Raw genomic sequence first — 16957 nt, 5'->3', positions numbered from 1 at the left:
ACCAATAGCTTCATGAACCATGTGACAGATTTCCTTTATATAATGCTTTGTCTACCATTCATTTTTAAGCAGCAAAACTGTTAGTGCCGCTCCACTGTCATTAAACAGAGTGGATTAGCAGTATACTGTATATTCATATATACTGTAAATCAAGTAACATGAGCCACTGTTCTAAATCTGGCTCATTCTTAGATTGTCTAGTCTAATTTTATAATAGTGAATAATTGGATTAGATTTGTTTTATTAAATCAGTGTTTCTATTATCCACTTTACAACTCAAGTGTGGACTGAAGAGGCATAAGGTAGAACACTGACAGGTAGCTGGATGATAGTTTATGGGGCTATATCCAACTTCAAATATCAGCTTCAGCTAGCTATACATTTCCCCTACAACAGCCAAATCTATGTTACATCCAATGACAGCCATAGAAACAAAATGCCAACAATTAAAAATATGCACAGGCCAGGAATTTTAGAACAAGTGCCACCCTTAAACTATGTCTGATGAAGCAGATAATCTGTGAAACACGTTGCATGATGGGTCATTAAAGTGTATACTACCCCACGAGTGTGTCCAGTGCCTGTTGATGTCCGCCGCTCCCCTGGAGGCTCCTTGGCTTTTTGTCTATCTGTCCTGAGGTGGACCGGCTGCCGGCACGCTTTCACACAAGCCTTTTTCCATTCTTACACTTGGCGAGCGTAACATCCTGGGTGAGCATTGTATTTACCTCTGTTCACCCTTGTATTTTTAAGTGGTAATGCGCTAGGTTGCGCTCTCTCTATTCCTTTGCTGCTTTACCCTTTAACTATGGCTCATTCTAAATGTTCCTTATCACCCTGATCCATAACTATTTTCCATACCAGTAACATTCCCATACACACGCATACTGGTCATTTATTCATTGACTAATGGACATTTGATTTCACTTGTTTTCTTTCTGATTCTTACTAGATGGATACAGCCTTATTGAATCTAAAATGTTCCTGTCATTTGCAAAAATGTTGATATAATGTAGACAATTACATTATATGTATATATGTAATATAGATTGGTTTAACCCCTTCCCGCAAATGGATGTACATGTACATCCTGTGCGGCTCCCGCTGCAGGAATCGCGCTTCATACCTTGTGGGTCAAGATACTATCAGCAGCTGGCACCCATGGCTAATGGCAAACATTACTGATAGGGCCAGTATCCAGCATTAACCCTTTAGACGCTGTGATTAAAGTTTATTGCAGCTTCTAATTGCAGTACTTTTGGTTCCCAGCTGGCTTAGCAGGCTAATAGGGAACACCACAACAATTTTGTGGGGTCTCGATCAGCTGAAAGCAAAAGGTCCTAACCTGTCTCCGAGCTATCCAATGCTTTGTCTGTTAGCTACCATGATATGCTCTGCTGCTCTTTACCACAGAAAATCTGGATTGTACTTTTTAGTGTTAAGGATAGGTTTTACAACAGGTCTGGTCAATTCTTAAAAGTCCCTCATAGTTGGAGCATAAACAAGCATAACCTGATCTGACAATAAGGCATTTGTGTAGAAAAACCTGTCAGTGATGCATTTTTTGATAGCGATTGCTTATAAATAATTTCTAAAGAAGAAAACATTCTCAGAAGTGGCATATTCTATACTGGAGAAGCAAAGGGTTTTCATACTCATCATTTACAATACTCCTGAATAGAAAGTGGTTTGTGGTAAATAGCTGCTTTACCTTCTTCTAAGTGTATATTTAGCTATATGGTATATTTAGATTTTAACACATCTCTGTAAATGCCAATCACAACGTGTGTGTATTTTAATAGGTGGTAATTCTTAAATGGCTGCTATTCTCTACCTTACAGGAATTCAATCACATGCAGCATTTAAATGGGTTTAACGTTTTACAGAACTATAAACTACATCTGGGAAAAAGGCAAAAATATATCCCTAAGTTTTATTTTATCAGGTAATTGTTAGCCCATCTGGTAATCTCTGCTCTGTTCCATCCTTTGTTTCTGATCTTTGTAATGTAATGTAGCAGATTAAAGCTGAAAATAAATGCAAAACTACCAGAATGTAACTATACTACCTATTTTTTTTCTGCCAAATTAAACAAAAAATTAATAAATGGGGGAGATATTCAAAAAACTACTGTAATTTCTGATATTTATCACACAATTTTTTCTCTCAATTAGATATTTAACCACTGAGACCTCCATCAGTTACAGTTGGTAATACTGGAGATCCCTTGCCCCCTTGTTGACCACAACTCTATTTTCATGATCGGTGGGGGACCTTTTAATTGAACCCCTACTGATCATATGTTTGTCATCTATCCTGTATTGCTTACTTTATTAGTATCATTTTTTGTTATGTTTTACACTGTGCCACTAGATACATGTATGTTTATTTTTCACTCTTGCTTTCATTCTGGGAATTTATTAAAATGTTTTGTCTTTTGTTGTTTTATAGGCGTTATTAGGACAGCACTACCAAACATGGACAGAGAAGCCCGAGAACATTATTCTGTTGTAATCCAAGCAAAGGATATGGCGGGTCAAGTTGGAGGACTCTCTGGAACAACTACCATCAACGTTACACTTATTGATGTCAATGACAATCCACCAAAATTTCCTCAAAGTAGGAAGGTCCTTTTTCTTTATTTTTCTAAAAAAAAATTATATATATATATATATATATATATATATATATATATATATATATCATACTATTGGCTTAGTGTCAATGCTTAAAATTATGTGGTTTTCTATCCGGGCTATGAAGGAATATGAGATATTTATTTTTATGAATCCATTTTTCTTTTTAAATTGTGATGGAAGGATAAAGAGAGCATAACATTAAAATGTATTTAAGAAAGATAATTTTTTTTTGTGTGTCACAAAAATTATAGGAAATCAAATATATCTCATGATTATAAAGTGAAAGCGTTAAAGGGGTACTCCACTGGAAAAAAAATTCCCAAATAAATGGGTGCCAGAAAGATTAACAGATTTGTAAATTACTTCTATTAATAAAATCTTAATCCTTCCAGTACTTATCAGCTGCTGTTATGATCCATAGCTAGTTCTTTTCTTTTTGAATTTCCTTTCTGCCTGACCTCAGTGTTCTCTGCTGACACCTCTGTACATTTTTGGAACTGTCCAACTATCCTGCTCTGGACAGTTCCTAAAATGGACAGAGATGTCAGCAGAGAACACTGAGGTCAGACAGAAAGGAAATTCAAAAAGAAAAAAAATTCCTGTGTATCATAACAGCAGCTGATAATTACTGGAAGCATTAAGATTTTTTAATAGAAGCAATTTACAGTTGATTTTAAAAAATGTGTTCCAGTGGAGTACCCCTTTTATTGACATAAAATGAAAGCTAAAAGTTGAGCAGTTAGAAATAATGCTAGAAAAAGGAAGAAAAAATAAAATGTTTATTGTTTTTATAGCGTGTTATTTCCCATAGCAATGTATGGCATGTAACTTTCACTGACCCAATATTTATAACATTTTAAATTCTAAGGATAAAAACAGCATCAGGATTCAGACCTCAAGGTATAGGGTGAACTGGGAATGATGACCTTGAGGTCTGAATCTTAATACTATTTTTACCCTTTGAAATGTTGACACTACCGGTATACTGCAACTAAATATCTAGGTATAAGGCATACCATAAGTTATAGTGTGTAGCCCCTGAAGTACTGCATGAAGTTAAAGTTTTCACACATTGCAATAAGAGTAAGGATGTTCTGATATCATAGCTGATATGTGATAGCTGTGGCACTTGAAGCTAGTGCAAACTCCCTTAAGAATGCAAAGAATTTTACATTTTTGTTTTTTTTATTTTTTCTTTCTTACCTTTTAACAACCCTAGAATTTTATTTTCCCATCTACAAACCCAAATGAGGGATTATTTTTGGGGACCAATTGTACTTTGTTTTTGCGTACAGAAAAATTATGAGCTAAAATTTATTTCAATAAATATTTTTTCCTTTTTTTTTTTTTTTTTAGACCTTTTAGTCCCTCTAAGGGACTCACATGAGAAATCATTTGAAAAGATCAGTGTAATACAATAGTATTGTATTGATAAATTATAGTAGTGATCTACTTTTTAAGCTTGCCCAGGTAGACTGTATAAGCAGCTAAGTTATAGGAGCCCCAAATTCCTAGTACAGGCCCTGGGCCGTCATGACAAGGAGTTGATTAAACCTCAACCACCTCAACCACCAATGATGCCCTTCAATCCCTGTTTAAATGTCACTGTCAGTTTTGACAGTGTATTTAAACAGTTAATAGTTGGCAACAGAGATTTTTTAATGCCGGATAATAGCGGAGGCCCATAGCTGTTACTATATTTCAACATCGTGCCATGGCGCATTCTAATACGCTCATAATTGGAATTAGACTTGAGCGAATCAAAGCTGACAACCCTGAATTCGTTACGAATTTCATGAAATATTCGATTTGCAATGAATGCGAATATCACCACAATTTTATCACGCAAATCGCTTCATTAAACTTCATTTACTGTGGTCCAGGCTCCAGGGCATCTAAAATGGCAGATCTGCATGTCAGTACATGGGGCAAGGGACGCTGGGAAGGTGGGAAGGCAAGGCGGGAAGGAAAGTAGGCAGGATGACCCTGATTCACATGCACAATGCAGCCTATCAGCAGCCAGTCACCCCTGTGATGTCACAGCCCTATATAATCGGCAGCCATTTTGAGGCTCGTCATATCATTCATTACACTGCATGCAGAAAGGACGGACATCGCTGTGTGTGTGTTACACAGAAAACCTCATTCCAGCAGCTTTTCACATCCTAGTCACATCAACGTTCTGGTGGACAGAGAGCAGTGTTTTTTTCACTGAAAAGGATTTTTACTGCAGCCATTAACCTCCCAGTCACTTTCTTCAGCATTGTTTTACAGAGAGGAGCAGAGAGCTATGTGTTGCCACATACACTTCAACAAGCTGTCTCAACTTCAAAAACTTTAGCAGAGGAGGCAGGAATAATTTTTCAGCGCAATTCTTTGTCTTTGTTCCACAACAAATCATCTGCTGGTTATACTAGTCTGAATATGGTAAAATAGATACCCAGCAGTCCAGTCCAATTTTGTGTTCATTACACAGTTTTTGTGTGCTGCAGCACTGTTGTGTACTGCTGGTGTTGTGCAAAAATATGTTTTTTTAAGCATACTGTACCACATTTTTCTTCCCTCGTAACTGCATACCACATACGTACTTCTAAGTAGTGCACTCTTTTGTACCTGTTAATCATCAAGGGCCTAGATACTGTTAAAGTCAAGGCAAAAGTAATCACCGGCTGGTGTTTTACTAAAATACATTTTTTAAGTGTACAATAGCGCATTTTTCTGCCCTCATAAGTGCATACCACATATCTACATCTAAGTAGTGTACTATTTTGTACCTGCTAATCTGTCAAGGGCCTACATACTGTGAAAGGACAGCCAAAAGTAATCACCAGCTGGTGTTTTACTCCAATACGTTTATTAAGCGTACTGTAGTGCATTTTGCTGCCCTCATAAGTGCTTACTACATGCGTACATCTAAGTAGTGTACTATTTTGTACCTTTTAATCTGTCAAGGGCCGAGATATTGTGAAAGTCCAGGCAAAAGTAATCACTGGCTGGTGTTTTCCTCCAATACGTTATTTAAGAATACTGTAGTGCCTTTTTGTGCCCTCTTTGTTCCACAACAAATGGTCTGCTGGTTATAGTAGTCTGTAGATGGTATAATACATATCCAGCAGTCCATTCCTAATAGTCTGTGAGAGAGTGCAATTTTGGGTTTATTACACGGCGACTGTGTGCTGCAGCACTGTTGTGTATTGCTGGTGTTGTGCAAAAATAAGTATATATTTTTTTCTTTGTTGGGGAACACCAAACCCCCCAAACTTTTTCAAAGGGCATTTTTTTTAAACTAACTATTTCACTTTTTAATCACTGCTCAACAGATAATAAGGGTGCTGACTTCATTTTTCATTTAAGTGTCAATTCAGTTTTCTAATACAAGACAGCAAACACATAACAATTATTTAAATCACAAAATCTTTCAAATATAAATAACAATTACAAAACAACACAATCATATATTGTGACTCCTAACAAACAAATATATAAAATAGTTATAGACACTTTAAGCAAATGCCCTGAGGAAAACTCTTGTATGAACAATGGAAAAATACATAAAAATATATATTTTGCTTATAAAAATGAAATACAGGCGAGACATGTTAACTTTAGATAATATAATACAAAAACGTACAAAAAATTTAGCATAGTTAAGAAATGTGCCAAAAACTACAAATGTTGTTGGCATAAATAGTACTACTGCAAGTAGTCAACTGGAATTTTTTGGAATTAAAAATTCAGATATTGAATCCAGAGATCATTGTCTTATTTCAACTTTTCATCTTGTTTCATCTTTCATTGTGTTTTCTTCATTTTTGCCAATAATTACATTGCCAGCCTGTATTTCCAGTAGAACTATAAGAGTATGGATTTGGTACTGGATTCTTATTTGAAGAAGAGTATGGAACTGCATAATTGTATGGCAAATTGGCACCAAAGGGGCCAGAAACTGAATACAACTGTGATTGAATCTGTCCATTGAAATCAGAGTAAGGCTGGTTTGTGTTATAGGAATTTGGCACTGTAAATGCAGATGATTGATTATAAGGATTGGTTGACTGTGTATTATAGGAAACATGTGGTTATCATTGAGTTACTCTCCTAGCATTATTGCCATGTTGATACCAGTAATAAAAGGAATATTGCCAAGGAGTAGCAGAAACAGAGAATTGTGGAAACTTACCACCGGCTGTTGGAATTGACTGATTATCCCAGGTGGGATATTTACTATTTTTAAGTTCCTCAGTTCCAGTAGGCATTAAGTCGTTCATTCTTTGTTATGGTTCACAACTTTGTTGTGGTTCACAACTTTGTTGTGGTTCAGTTGCAGAATTAAGTTGCATCATGTTTTCCTGTTCCCACGATGAGCTAATGTAACTGGAACACACAATACTCTTATTGTCATCTAATAAAGGATCAATTTCTTCAGATAACGTATGTATCATTTTCTTATTTTGAATGTCAGGTGGTATTCTTAAATTTTCTGATTATAAAGGAATTTTGGAATCTGGGACACAGGTAGAAATAAGAATTTTTAAGCATACTGTAGCACATTTTTCTGCCCTCATAAGTGTATACCACATACCTACATCTAAGTAGTGTACTATTTTTCACCTGTTAATCTGTCAAGGGTCTATATATTGTGAAAAGACAGCCAATAGTACACACCTGCTGCTGTTATAGACAAATACTGTTTTAAGCGTAGTGAAGCGTATTGTACTCCCCTCATATACACAATAAGTATGTCAGGCAGAGTAGTTCCAGGACGTGCACAGTGGAGTGGCAGAGGCCTAAATTCATCAAGCCCAGGCAGAGGTCTTAGCAGAGTAGGGGCAGCTGGAGTCGCAGCGAGAGGTCTGAGCTCCTGGTGTCAGATAGCAGTTGTGTCTTGACCAGCAATCCAGCAGAAACCCAGTCAACAGTCGGTGGGTTCCTCAGACTCAACCTTCAGATGGCATGGCCCTCATGCTGCTGCTGCCACTTCAAGGCTCTCTCATTGTGCTGCCATGTGACATGTGATTCCTTGTTAAATGTGGTCCTGTGTACCCACATGCTGGGGCGCGGGACACTAAAACTTGGGAGTTAAAATTTCAATTAAAAAATCCTCAATTTCAATTTAAAAATCTTTCATTTAAATGTAAAATTTTTTAATTTCAATGGTCTCCTCCTGCTTCAGCTACCTCCAGGCTGTGCAATTCACCCACTGTATGGTCTCATGATTCAGCCACCTTCAGGCTGTGTCATTCAGCCACTATATGGTCTCCTCATACTGATGCCATCTCCAGGCTCTGTCATTGTGTCGCCATGTGACTCCTTGTTAAATTTGGTCTTTTGTACCCACACGCCCGGGCTATGGGCACTAAAACTTGGGAGTATAAATTTAAATGTCAAAATCCTCAATTACAATTTCAAAATCTTAAATTTTGATAAAAAAAATCTTACATTTCAATTTTATCCTCATGTTTCAGCCACCTCCAGGCTGTGCCATTCATCCAATATATGTTTTACTGATCATTTAGCCCCCTCCAGGCTGTGCCATTCATCCAATATATGGTTTACTGATCCTTCAGCCAGCTCCAGTATGTTCATTCAGCAACTACATGGTTTAGTGACACTGCTGGGCCTAGGACATTACCTATATATGTTTATGGTAGCACTAGGTACCATACCTCTTCAATTGAAATTTTTAAATTCAGCATTTAATCTTAGGAGTTGTGAAGACCTCTTGTGTACTCATGCAACTACATGCTTTAGTGATGCTGCTGGGCCTAGGACAATACCTATATATGTTTTACGGTAGCACTAGCTACCATAAATCTTCAATTTACATTTCAAAATTCATCTTTTAATCTTAGGGATTGTGAAGCCCTAGTGTCTACTCATTCTGCTGCCAGCTCCAGGCTGTGTCATTCAGCAACTACATTGTCTCCTCATACTGATGCCACCTCCATGCTCTGTCATTGTGCTGCCATGTGACATGTGACTCTTTGTTAGATTTGGTCCTTTGTACCCAGTTGGGAGTTAAAATTTATATTTCAAAATCCCCACTTTCAATTTAAAAATCTTAAATTTCTGTTTCAAAATCTTACATTTCTATTTAACAATCTTACATTTCAATGGTCTCCTCGTGCTTCTGCCAACTCCAGGCTGAGCCATTCAGACACTATAAGTTCTCCTCATGATTCAGTCAACTCCAGGCTGTGTCATTCAGCCACTATATGGTCTCCTCATGCTGCCAACACTACCGCACTGTGTCATTTAGTCACTATATGGTCTCCTCATGCTGCCAATACCTCCACGCTGTGTCATTCAGCCACTATATGGTCTCCTCATACTGATGCCACCACCAGGCTCTGTCATTGTGCAGCTTTGCAGCAGTGATTCTAAAAGCGATGCTTGTAATCTGCGTGTCATACTGAATAACAGTATTATTTCACTACCCCAGCACACTCCATATGCATGTTAGAACAAAGCAAAGTGTTCTACACCCCTATTGAGACTCTCTGTAGTCCAGAAATAGCTGTTTTTAATATAGATTTGCTGCAAATAAATTTGTATCGAACCAAATTTTTTCCAAAAATGTGGCGAATCGGTCGAAACAAATTCTTCAAAAGTTCCCTCATCTCTAATTGAAATAGAGTAGAGCACCATGTAACTAATTTTGCTATATGTCTATTGGGACCCCAAGCAACATGAGCTGCTTATGCAATTCATGGGTTGCTATTGAGATAGGGATAGCCACAGGGAACCTAAAAAAGGTTGCCTGTCAGTGAAGCAATGACAAATATAATGGCCTTAATTACTAAGAATGACAGGTTTTTACTAGTGGGAAATGTTGTTTCAGATTTACAGGATTCCTCTCTATTTACTATGGGGAGAAGTCAGGAACATTTTCTGACCAGCTTTTTCTAGGTGGTAATTTCCGGCCCTTTATCCACAGGATTTTCTGTTAATTCAATAGTAAATAGATCTGGTTGTGAGACCACGCCCCTTTTCAACCTTTTAACAGTGCAATGTTGGGTTTGTCGGATTATACTGGCGCACACTGGTGCAGACATGTCACAAACACTCTGTGCCAAAATAACCAGATATAAACTAGTCGGTTTTGGCTTAGTAAATAAGGGCCAATATTGCCTGTGTGTCACAGATGGGATAAAATACAAGAAGTGTGGGCGGGACAAGTAGGGCTCCGTCCACTGAAGACAAGCAAGGCTCTGTACACTGAGATTCTGTGACACAACCCCGACTCACACAGCAGACTGATTGACAAGTCAGATGCCTACAAAGAGCCCTACTTGTCCTGCCCACACTTCCTAAATTTAGCCTCAGTTGAGGGACAAAACAGAATGTTATTTAAAAATATGCAATTTTTTTAGCCAATAATATTTAAAATATACATACAATGTTGTTATCTACATTGTATTTTTTTTTTAAATGACAGTGCCCATTTAGGGCACAAAATAGACAATACACCTAAGGGGCTAAAAGGGTTAGCCAGCTAGAAATTTGTTGTATTAAGATTTGTAATGTTCAGTGAAAATGACAGGATAGGCTAGGATAGGTACGGCAGGGGTATGTTGTTTATACAGTAAGGGTGGAAGGAAGAATCAAATTACTATATGGGATACATGTAGAGGGTACTGTTACAGCAAGAGTTAGAATCAGAGGCGAATGACCAGGGAGTCAGGAGTTTGTCTGGCGCAGAGAGGAACCATCAGACAGCCAAGTAAAATCAATGGATTTATTAGATGCAACGCGTTTCGCTGCGCATGCGCAGCTTCATCAGGCATGACAAGGGGAGGCTAGTAACAGGTATATATACCTCCAGGAATTAACCATTAGAGTGCTTTTTAAAAAGAGTTGTTACATAGACTTACATATCCATATGACAATGTATGAAAAAAATATATAAATAAATATAAACAGGAATCACAAAAATAGTAATAAGACAGCAATATGAAAGCATGATGCAATCCTATAAACATATGTATATAAATATATATAATATAATTATAATTATCGCATGTGATGTGAATGTAACACCACAAGCGACTCAAGAAATCGCACCGCTAAATCGCCGGTGCGGCATTCAACAACACAAGTTGGATATTATTTCAAAAAATATATATGATATAAAGAGTCATGTCAATTGATTCAAGAGATAGAAAAATTATTATTTAATTGTATATCGCTACCTTTTAAAAAAATAAAATAGTAAAAAAATAAATGACAGTGCGATAAACCAAACCGCAACTGATCAAAAAGGAAATGTATGAACACTACTTAGTGAATAAAATGAACTCAATTAACTAATGCGGTATTGAATACAGCAACCGGCGAAAACGCAGGGTGTGAATATTCGTACAAAAATCCAGATTAACAAACAATAAATAAATTAAAAATACAAAGATGTTTATATGTAAAAAGGAAGGAAAATAAACAAAACTTAGATAATAAAACATAAGGAATAAATAAATACACCGTGGGGCGCTCCAGGGTGAACAGTACAGAGGGAACAAAGAAAAAATCAAGGTATAATATATTCGAAATTAATCCATATGGAAAGATGGGAAATTTTTAAATCCCAAATTATCAAATTATTTAACTGTATCGATACATTCATTAAAACCTTGAGGGTGCAAAGTATGTAATTTGTGAATCCAAAAGGATTCGCGATTGTTCAGTCTTTGTATTCTATTAGGTAAATGAATGGGGATAGTTTCTAAAATAATGAATTTTAAAGTTTCAGTGTTTTTTTGATGATAAAGAGTAAAGTGACGGGAAAGACTATGCAACAAAAAAACATGTTTTATGTTCCATCTGTGTTTGTTCATCCTGGAGCGCACCGTTTGTGTGGTACGGCCAACGTATTGGCGATCGCAACCACAAGTTAATAAATAGATAGCAAAAGTGGTGTCGCAATTTAGTGAATCCTTAATTTTAAATGTTTGTTGTGTAAAAAAGGAGGAAAAAGTATCAGTTTGGATAATCCATTCACAACAGAGGCAGCGACTTTTTTTTACAAGATAAACAATATGGTTTAATAGAACAGGAATTCTGTGGTGTACGATATTCGGAAAATCTGCTGGGGGCTAATAAATTGCTGAGATTTTTGGAACGTCTGTAGGTGACATTAGGGACTGGGGGAATTAATTGGTTTAGAATTTTATCATTTTGAATAATGGGCCAATTTTTAGTTAATATTTTTCTAATATTAGATGCCTCAATATTGAAATTCGTAACAAAATGGTATCTAAAGGGGTTATGAAGCTGATTAGAACTGGATTTTTTAGAAATAGATGTAACCAAATCAGATTGTTTTTTATCTTTCACCTTCATATATGCCTTAGTAAGAAGCGATTTAGGATAGCCCTTTTGTATAAAGCGTTGTTTTAAAACCTCAGCTTGAGAGATAAAATCTGAATCAGAGGTACAATTTCTACGAATTCGTAAATATTGGCCGAATGGCACCCCTCTTAGCCAGCTTGGATAATGTGCACTGTCGAACTGTAAAAAACTGTTAATATCGACAGATTTGAAAAAAGTCTTCGTAGAAATAGTGCCATCGACTGTTTTATGGATGTCAAGGTCTAAAAATTGGATGGAATTTTCTGCATAATGCATGGTAAATTTTATACCCCATGTGTTAGTGTTCAACTCTTGTACAAAGAGGTCAGCTTCATGTTTGGTACCTAACCAGATCAAAAAAAGGTCTTAAAATACAGGGACTGTGCCATGACAAGGGACTCGAATCGCCCCATAAACAAATTAGCGTAACTAGGGGCGAATCGAGTCCCCATGGCACAGCCCCTATTCTGCCGATAAATAGTATGATTGAATTCAAAAACATTGTTGAGAAGGATAAATCTAATAGACTCCAGTAAAAATTCTGACTGACTGGGGTTAAGTGAAGGGTCCTCTTGTAAAAAATGTTTAATTGCAGGAACACCTAAATCAGTGGAGATGTTAGAATAAAGGGAGCACACATCCAGGGTAAGAAAACTGTAATAAGGGGGTAGGGATAGAGCATGTAATTCAGAAATAAGTTGGGCTGAATCTCTCAGATAAGATGGTAATTGTAAAACAAAGGGTTGAAGAAATAGATCTATAAAGTGAGAAAGGTTTGCAGTAATCGAACCAATACCTGAAATAATAGGTCTACCAGGGGGATTGGTTAAACATTTATGTAATTTGGGTAGATAATAAAAAATAGGTAAATTATAATTTTTAATATTGAGAAATGTGTGCTCCCTTTTATCCAACAATTGTTTTTCTGTAGCTCCACCTATAAGCAAACAATACTGTGAAAAAATATGAGGGGAAGGGTCATAAGAAAGCGGAATATAATATTCAAGGTCTGATAAAATTCTAAGGGCTTCATTTTTATAATCAGCCCTATTCAAAACAGCAACCCCCCCACCTTTATCTGCAGGGCGAACAATAATAGATTTATTGTTCTGTATGGATTTAATTGCAATTCTCTCAGCAGAAGTTAGATTATCATTTTCCTTAAAAATAACAGATTTATCACATAAATTTGAAAAATCCTGCATGACCATATGATAAAAAGTCTCAAGATGGCTGCCACGATTGTGTAGAGGGTAAAACGAAGATTTGGGTTTTACTGGTACATGACGAGCTGGAGTCATGTCAACTAATGTGGTAACAGAAGTTGAAGTGTTATCAATATTAGAATTACAAACTCCCAAATTCGAAATTTGGGGGGTATTAGTAGTTTGATGGTCCGATCTGTTCTGGATAAAGAAGTGACGGCTCAATGTTAATCTACGAATAAAATCGTTTAGATCTAAAAATAACTGAAAATCGTTCGGACGTGCAGCAGGACAAAAAGACAGCCCTTTCGCAAGTAAATTAGTTTCATTTTCGGAAAGTATATAGCTAGATAAATTGAAAATTTTTATAATTTCTTTTTTTGTTATTAATTTTTCTGTCTTTGAGATAATTGTAGAGGTGGGTTGGCGTTTTCTCTGACCTCCTCTGCAACCTCTGGGTTTTCCTTTCTTTTTATAGATTGTGTTCGATTTGATGTCTTTATGAGGGGGTAATACTGGGTGATCGTGCGTAAGCGTACATCCAAATTGGCATTGCACGCTAGAGTGGCATCTGTAGTGAGGGGGCAATTGTAAAAAGAAGATGAGGAGGTGGAAGCAGGAGTAGAACTCCCTGGGGTGTCAAGCGTGTCATATTGTGAGCTATCAATGAGTGTGGAACTCATGTCAGACGTTCCAAAAATCTCAGCAATTTATTAGCCCCCAGCAGATTTTCCGAATATCGTACACCACAGAATTCCTGTTCTATTAAACCATATTGTTTATCTTGTAAAAAAAGTCGCTGCCTCTGTTGTGAATGGATTATCCAAACTGATACTTTTTCCTCCTTTTTTACACAACAAACATTTAAAATTAAGGATTCACTAAATTGCGACACCACTTTTGCTATCTATTTATTAACTTGTGGTTGTGATCGCCAATACGTTGGCCGTACCACACAAACGGTGCGCTCCAGGATGAACAAACACAGATGGAACATAAAACATGGTTTTTTGTTGCATAGTCTTTCCCGTCACTTTACTCTTTATCATCAAAAAAACACTGAAACTTTAAAATTAATTATTTTAGAAACTATCCCCATTCATTTACCTAATAGAATACAAAGACTGAACAATCGCGAATCCTTTTGGATTCACAAATTACATACTTTGCACCCTCAAGGTTTTAATGAATGTATCGATACAGTTAAATAATTTGATAATTTGGGATTTAAAAATTTCCCATCTTTCCATATGGATTAATTTCGAATATATTATACCTTGATTTTTTCTTTGTTCCCTCTGTACTGTTCACCCTGGAGCGCCCCACGGTGTATTTATTTATTCCTTATGTTTTATTATCTAAGTTTTGTTTATTTTCCTTCCTTTTTACATATAAACATCTTTGTATTTTTAATTTATTTATTGTTTGTTAATCTGGATTTTTGTACGAATATTCACACCCTGCGTTTTCACCGGTTGCTGTATTCAATACCGCATTAGTTAATTGAGTTCATTTTATTCACTAAGTAGTGTTCATACATTTCCTTTTTGATCAGTTGCGGTTTGGTTTATCGCACTGTCATTTATTTTTTTACTATTTTATTTTTTAAAAAGGTAGCGATATACAATTAAATAATAATTTTTCTATCTCTTGAATCAATTGACATGACTCTTTATATCATATATATTTTTTGAAATAATATCCAACTTGTGTTGTTGAATGCCGCACCGGCGATTTAGCGGTGCGATTTCTTGAGTCGCTTGTGGTGTTACATTCACATCACATGCGATAATTATAATTATATTATATATATTTATATACATATGTTTATAGGATTGCATCGTGCTTTCATATTGCTGTCTAATTACTATTTTTGTGATTCCTGTTTATATTTATTTATATATTTTTTTCATACATTGTCATATGGATATGTAAGTCTATGTAACAACTCTTTTTAAAAAGCACTCTAATGGTTAATTCCTGGAGGTATATATACCTGTTACTAGCCTCCCCTTGCCATGCCTGATGAAACTGCGCATGCGCAGCGAAACGCGTTGCATCTAATAAATCCATTGATTTTACTTGGCTGTCTGATGGTTCCTCTCTGCGCCAGACAAACTCCTGACTCCCTGGTCATTCGCCTCTAATTCTACACCTATCCAGGAGGGCTGCAGTGGACCTGCCTTCATATCTCTTCTGCTCCTAACCTTGTTGTGTGTGGGCGCACAACCAACTTCGGTAAGCGGCTTGGGAATCACCTTCCCCTACCCCCACCTGCAAGATCTACTGATCCCGCACATGAGGCGCCTTCCTTCCTTTCAGCAAGAGTTAGAGGAAGAGTTAGAGGAAGGGAGGCAGAACTTTAGAGGGGCAAGTCAACTCCTCTTAAACAAGATAAACTAATGCTGTACAGTTAAGGGACATCTGCAGCGAACAAAACATATCCCCTATCCACAGTGGTCGGACCCCCGCGATCTTCTTAACAGGGCCACTGCATTGCTGCGCTGTGCGCTGGCTAATGCGTGTAGCCTCAACCTTATTGTGGTCAACGGTACGCCCCCTCCCCATACAGCTTTATGGGAGAGAACGCTAGCTCCCCGCCATTCACTTAGAGACACATGGAGGAGTTGTGTCTGCCACAACGTCTTCCTGCAGGCAGCACACCTCCTCCACGGGAGAGCCGCGGCAGAGCAGGGGCCCCGTGCAGGAGATCGCGGGGCATCCCAGTGGTCAGACCCCCCTGAAATCAGACACTTATCCCCTATCCTTTGGATATGAGATAAGTTTTGTTCGCTGCAGATGTCCTTTAAGAATGAAGGGCAAAAATATCAATTAAAAATAAGGAAGATATAGACAAGGCATTCCTGGTATCTTTACATTTTTGGAAACAATATGGGCAGCTCACAGCCAGAGATCCAAGGTTTAAGTGGTTAAAAAGCCAATCCCCACCGACCAATAGTAGAGGGGTATATATAGTAAAACATGTAAACCACACCTCTAAGACCTCACCACACCAGATGGTACACAATTATATAAATAAAGACATATTTGTTTGAAAAAGTGCAGAAAATGTATTGCAATGTAGGTAAGTATTCAATAAAACATGCATGAAAATGGTAAAACAATAGCATTTAAAAATAAATGGTATGATAACAAATTGATTGAATTGTGCACTAATTTTATACATATCTACCATTGGGCCCTAATGGTAGAATAAAATGAGTATGTAAGACACTGCTACTGGATCTCAAAGTGCTGTTTCAGATTGTGTTTGTATCTGTTAATTCGGCATTTTTGATAGTCCAGCATAGGATGTTGAATGAGAAGTATGGTTGATGTGATAGATATTAAATATTAAACAGTCTTGCAGGTGACTGGAAATGTCCACCTACACAGTTGATAAATTGTATCTCACCGATCCTCCGGCCGCTGGTATCGTGCTGTGACGGACCAAATGAAATGTCTGCGGCTGTTGAAATGGTGCGGGCGCTGGAGTCGCTCTCTCTGGTGCGGGCAGTCGCTAGCTCTGTGTGTGCTTTGTGGAGTGATCTCTCGCGAGGCAGCTTGAGTTGTTACTCCGGCAGTCGCTGGCTCCGTGTATGCTGTGTGGAGTGATATCTCAAGAGGCAGCTTGAGTTTGTACTCTGGCAGAAGGCTCCGACAGGAGACTCGTGGATGAGCAGACAGCGTTCCCGAGCACGGAACAGAGGATCAGGTGTAGTAGGCGGATCTCTTGTAATGAATGGAGCCGGTATTTAGGTACAGGTT

General features: G+C 37.4%; 1 protein-coding gene across 1 annotated transcript in view; it reads left to right on the top strand.

The window, feature by feature from the left end:
* The window catches only part of CDH18 (cadherin 18), a 670758-nt gene that overhangs the window by 465066 nt on the left and 188735 nt on the right, over positions 1-16957 (top strand). Inside the window, exon 5 of the mRNA XM_056520957.1 lies at positions 2452-2619. Coding sequence (XP_056376932.1) covers positions 2452-2619 — 168 coding nt within the window. The remainder of the gene's footprint in view (positions 1-2451; positions 2620-16957) is intronic.

This window comes from Hyla sarda, chromosome 5, assembly GCF_029499605.1.
Source record: "Hyla sarda isolate aHylSar1 chromosome 5, aHylSar1.hap1, whole genome shotgun sequence".
In the NCBI taxonomy this organism is placed as follows: domain Eukaryota; kingdom Metazoa; phylum Chordata; class Amphibia; order Anura; family Hylidae; genus Hyla; species Hyla sarda.
Note: the sequence above shows the minus strand (reverse complement) of the source record. Positions and strands in the feature narration are given on the sequence as shown.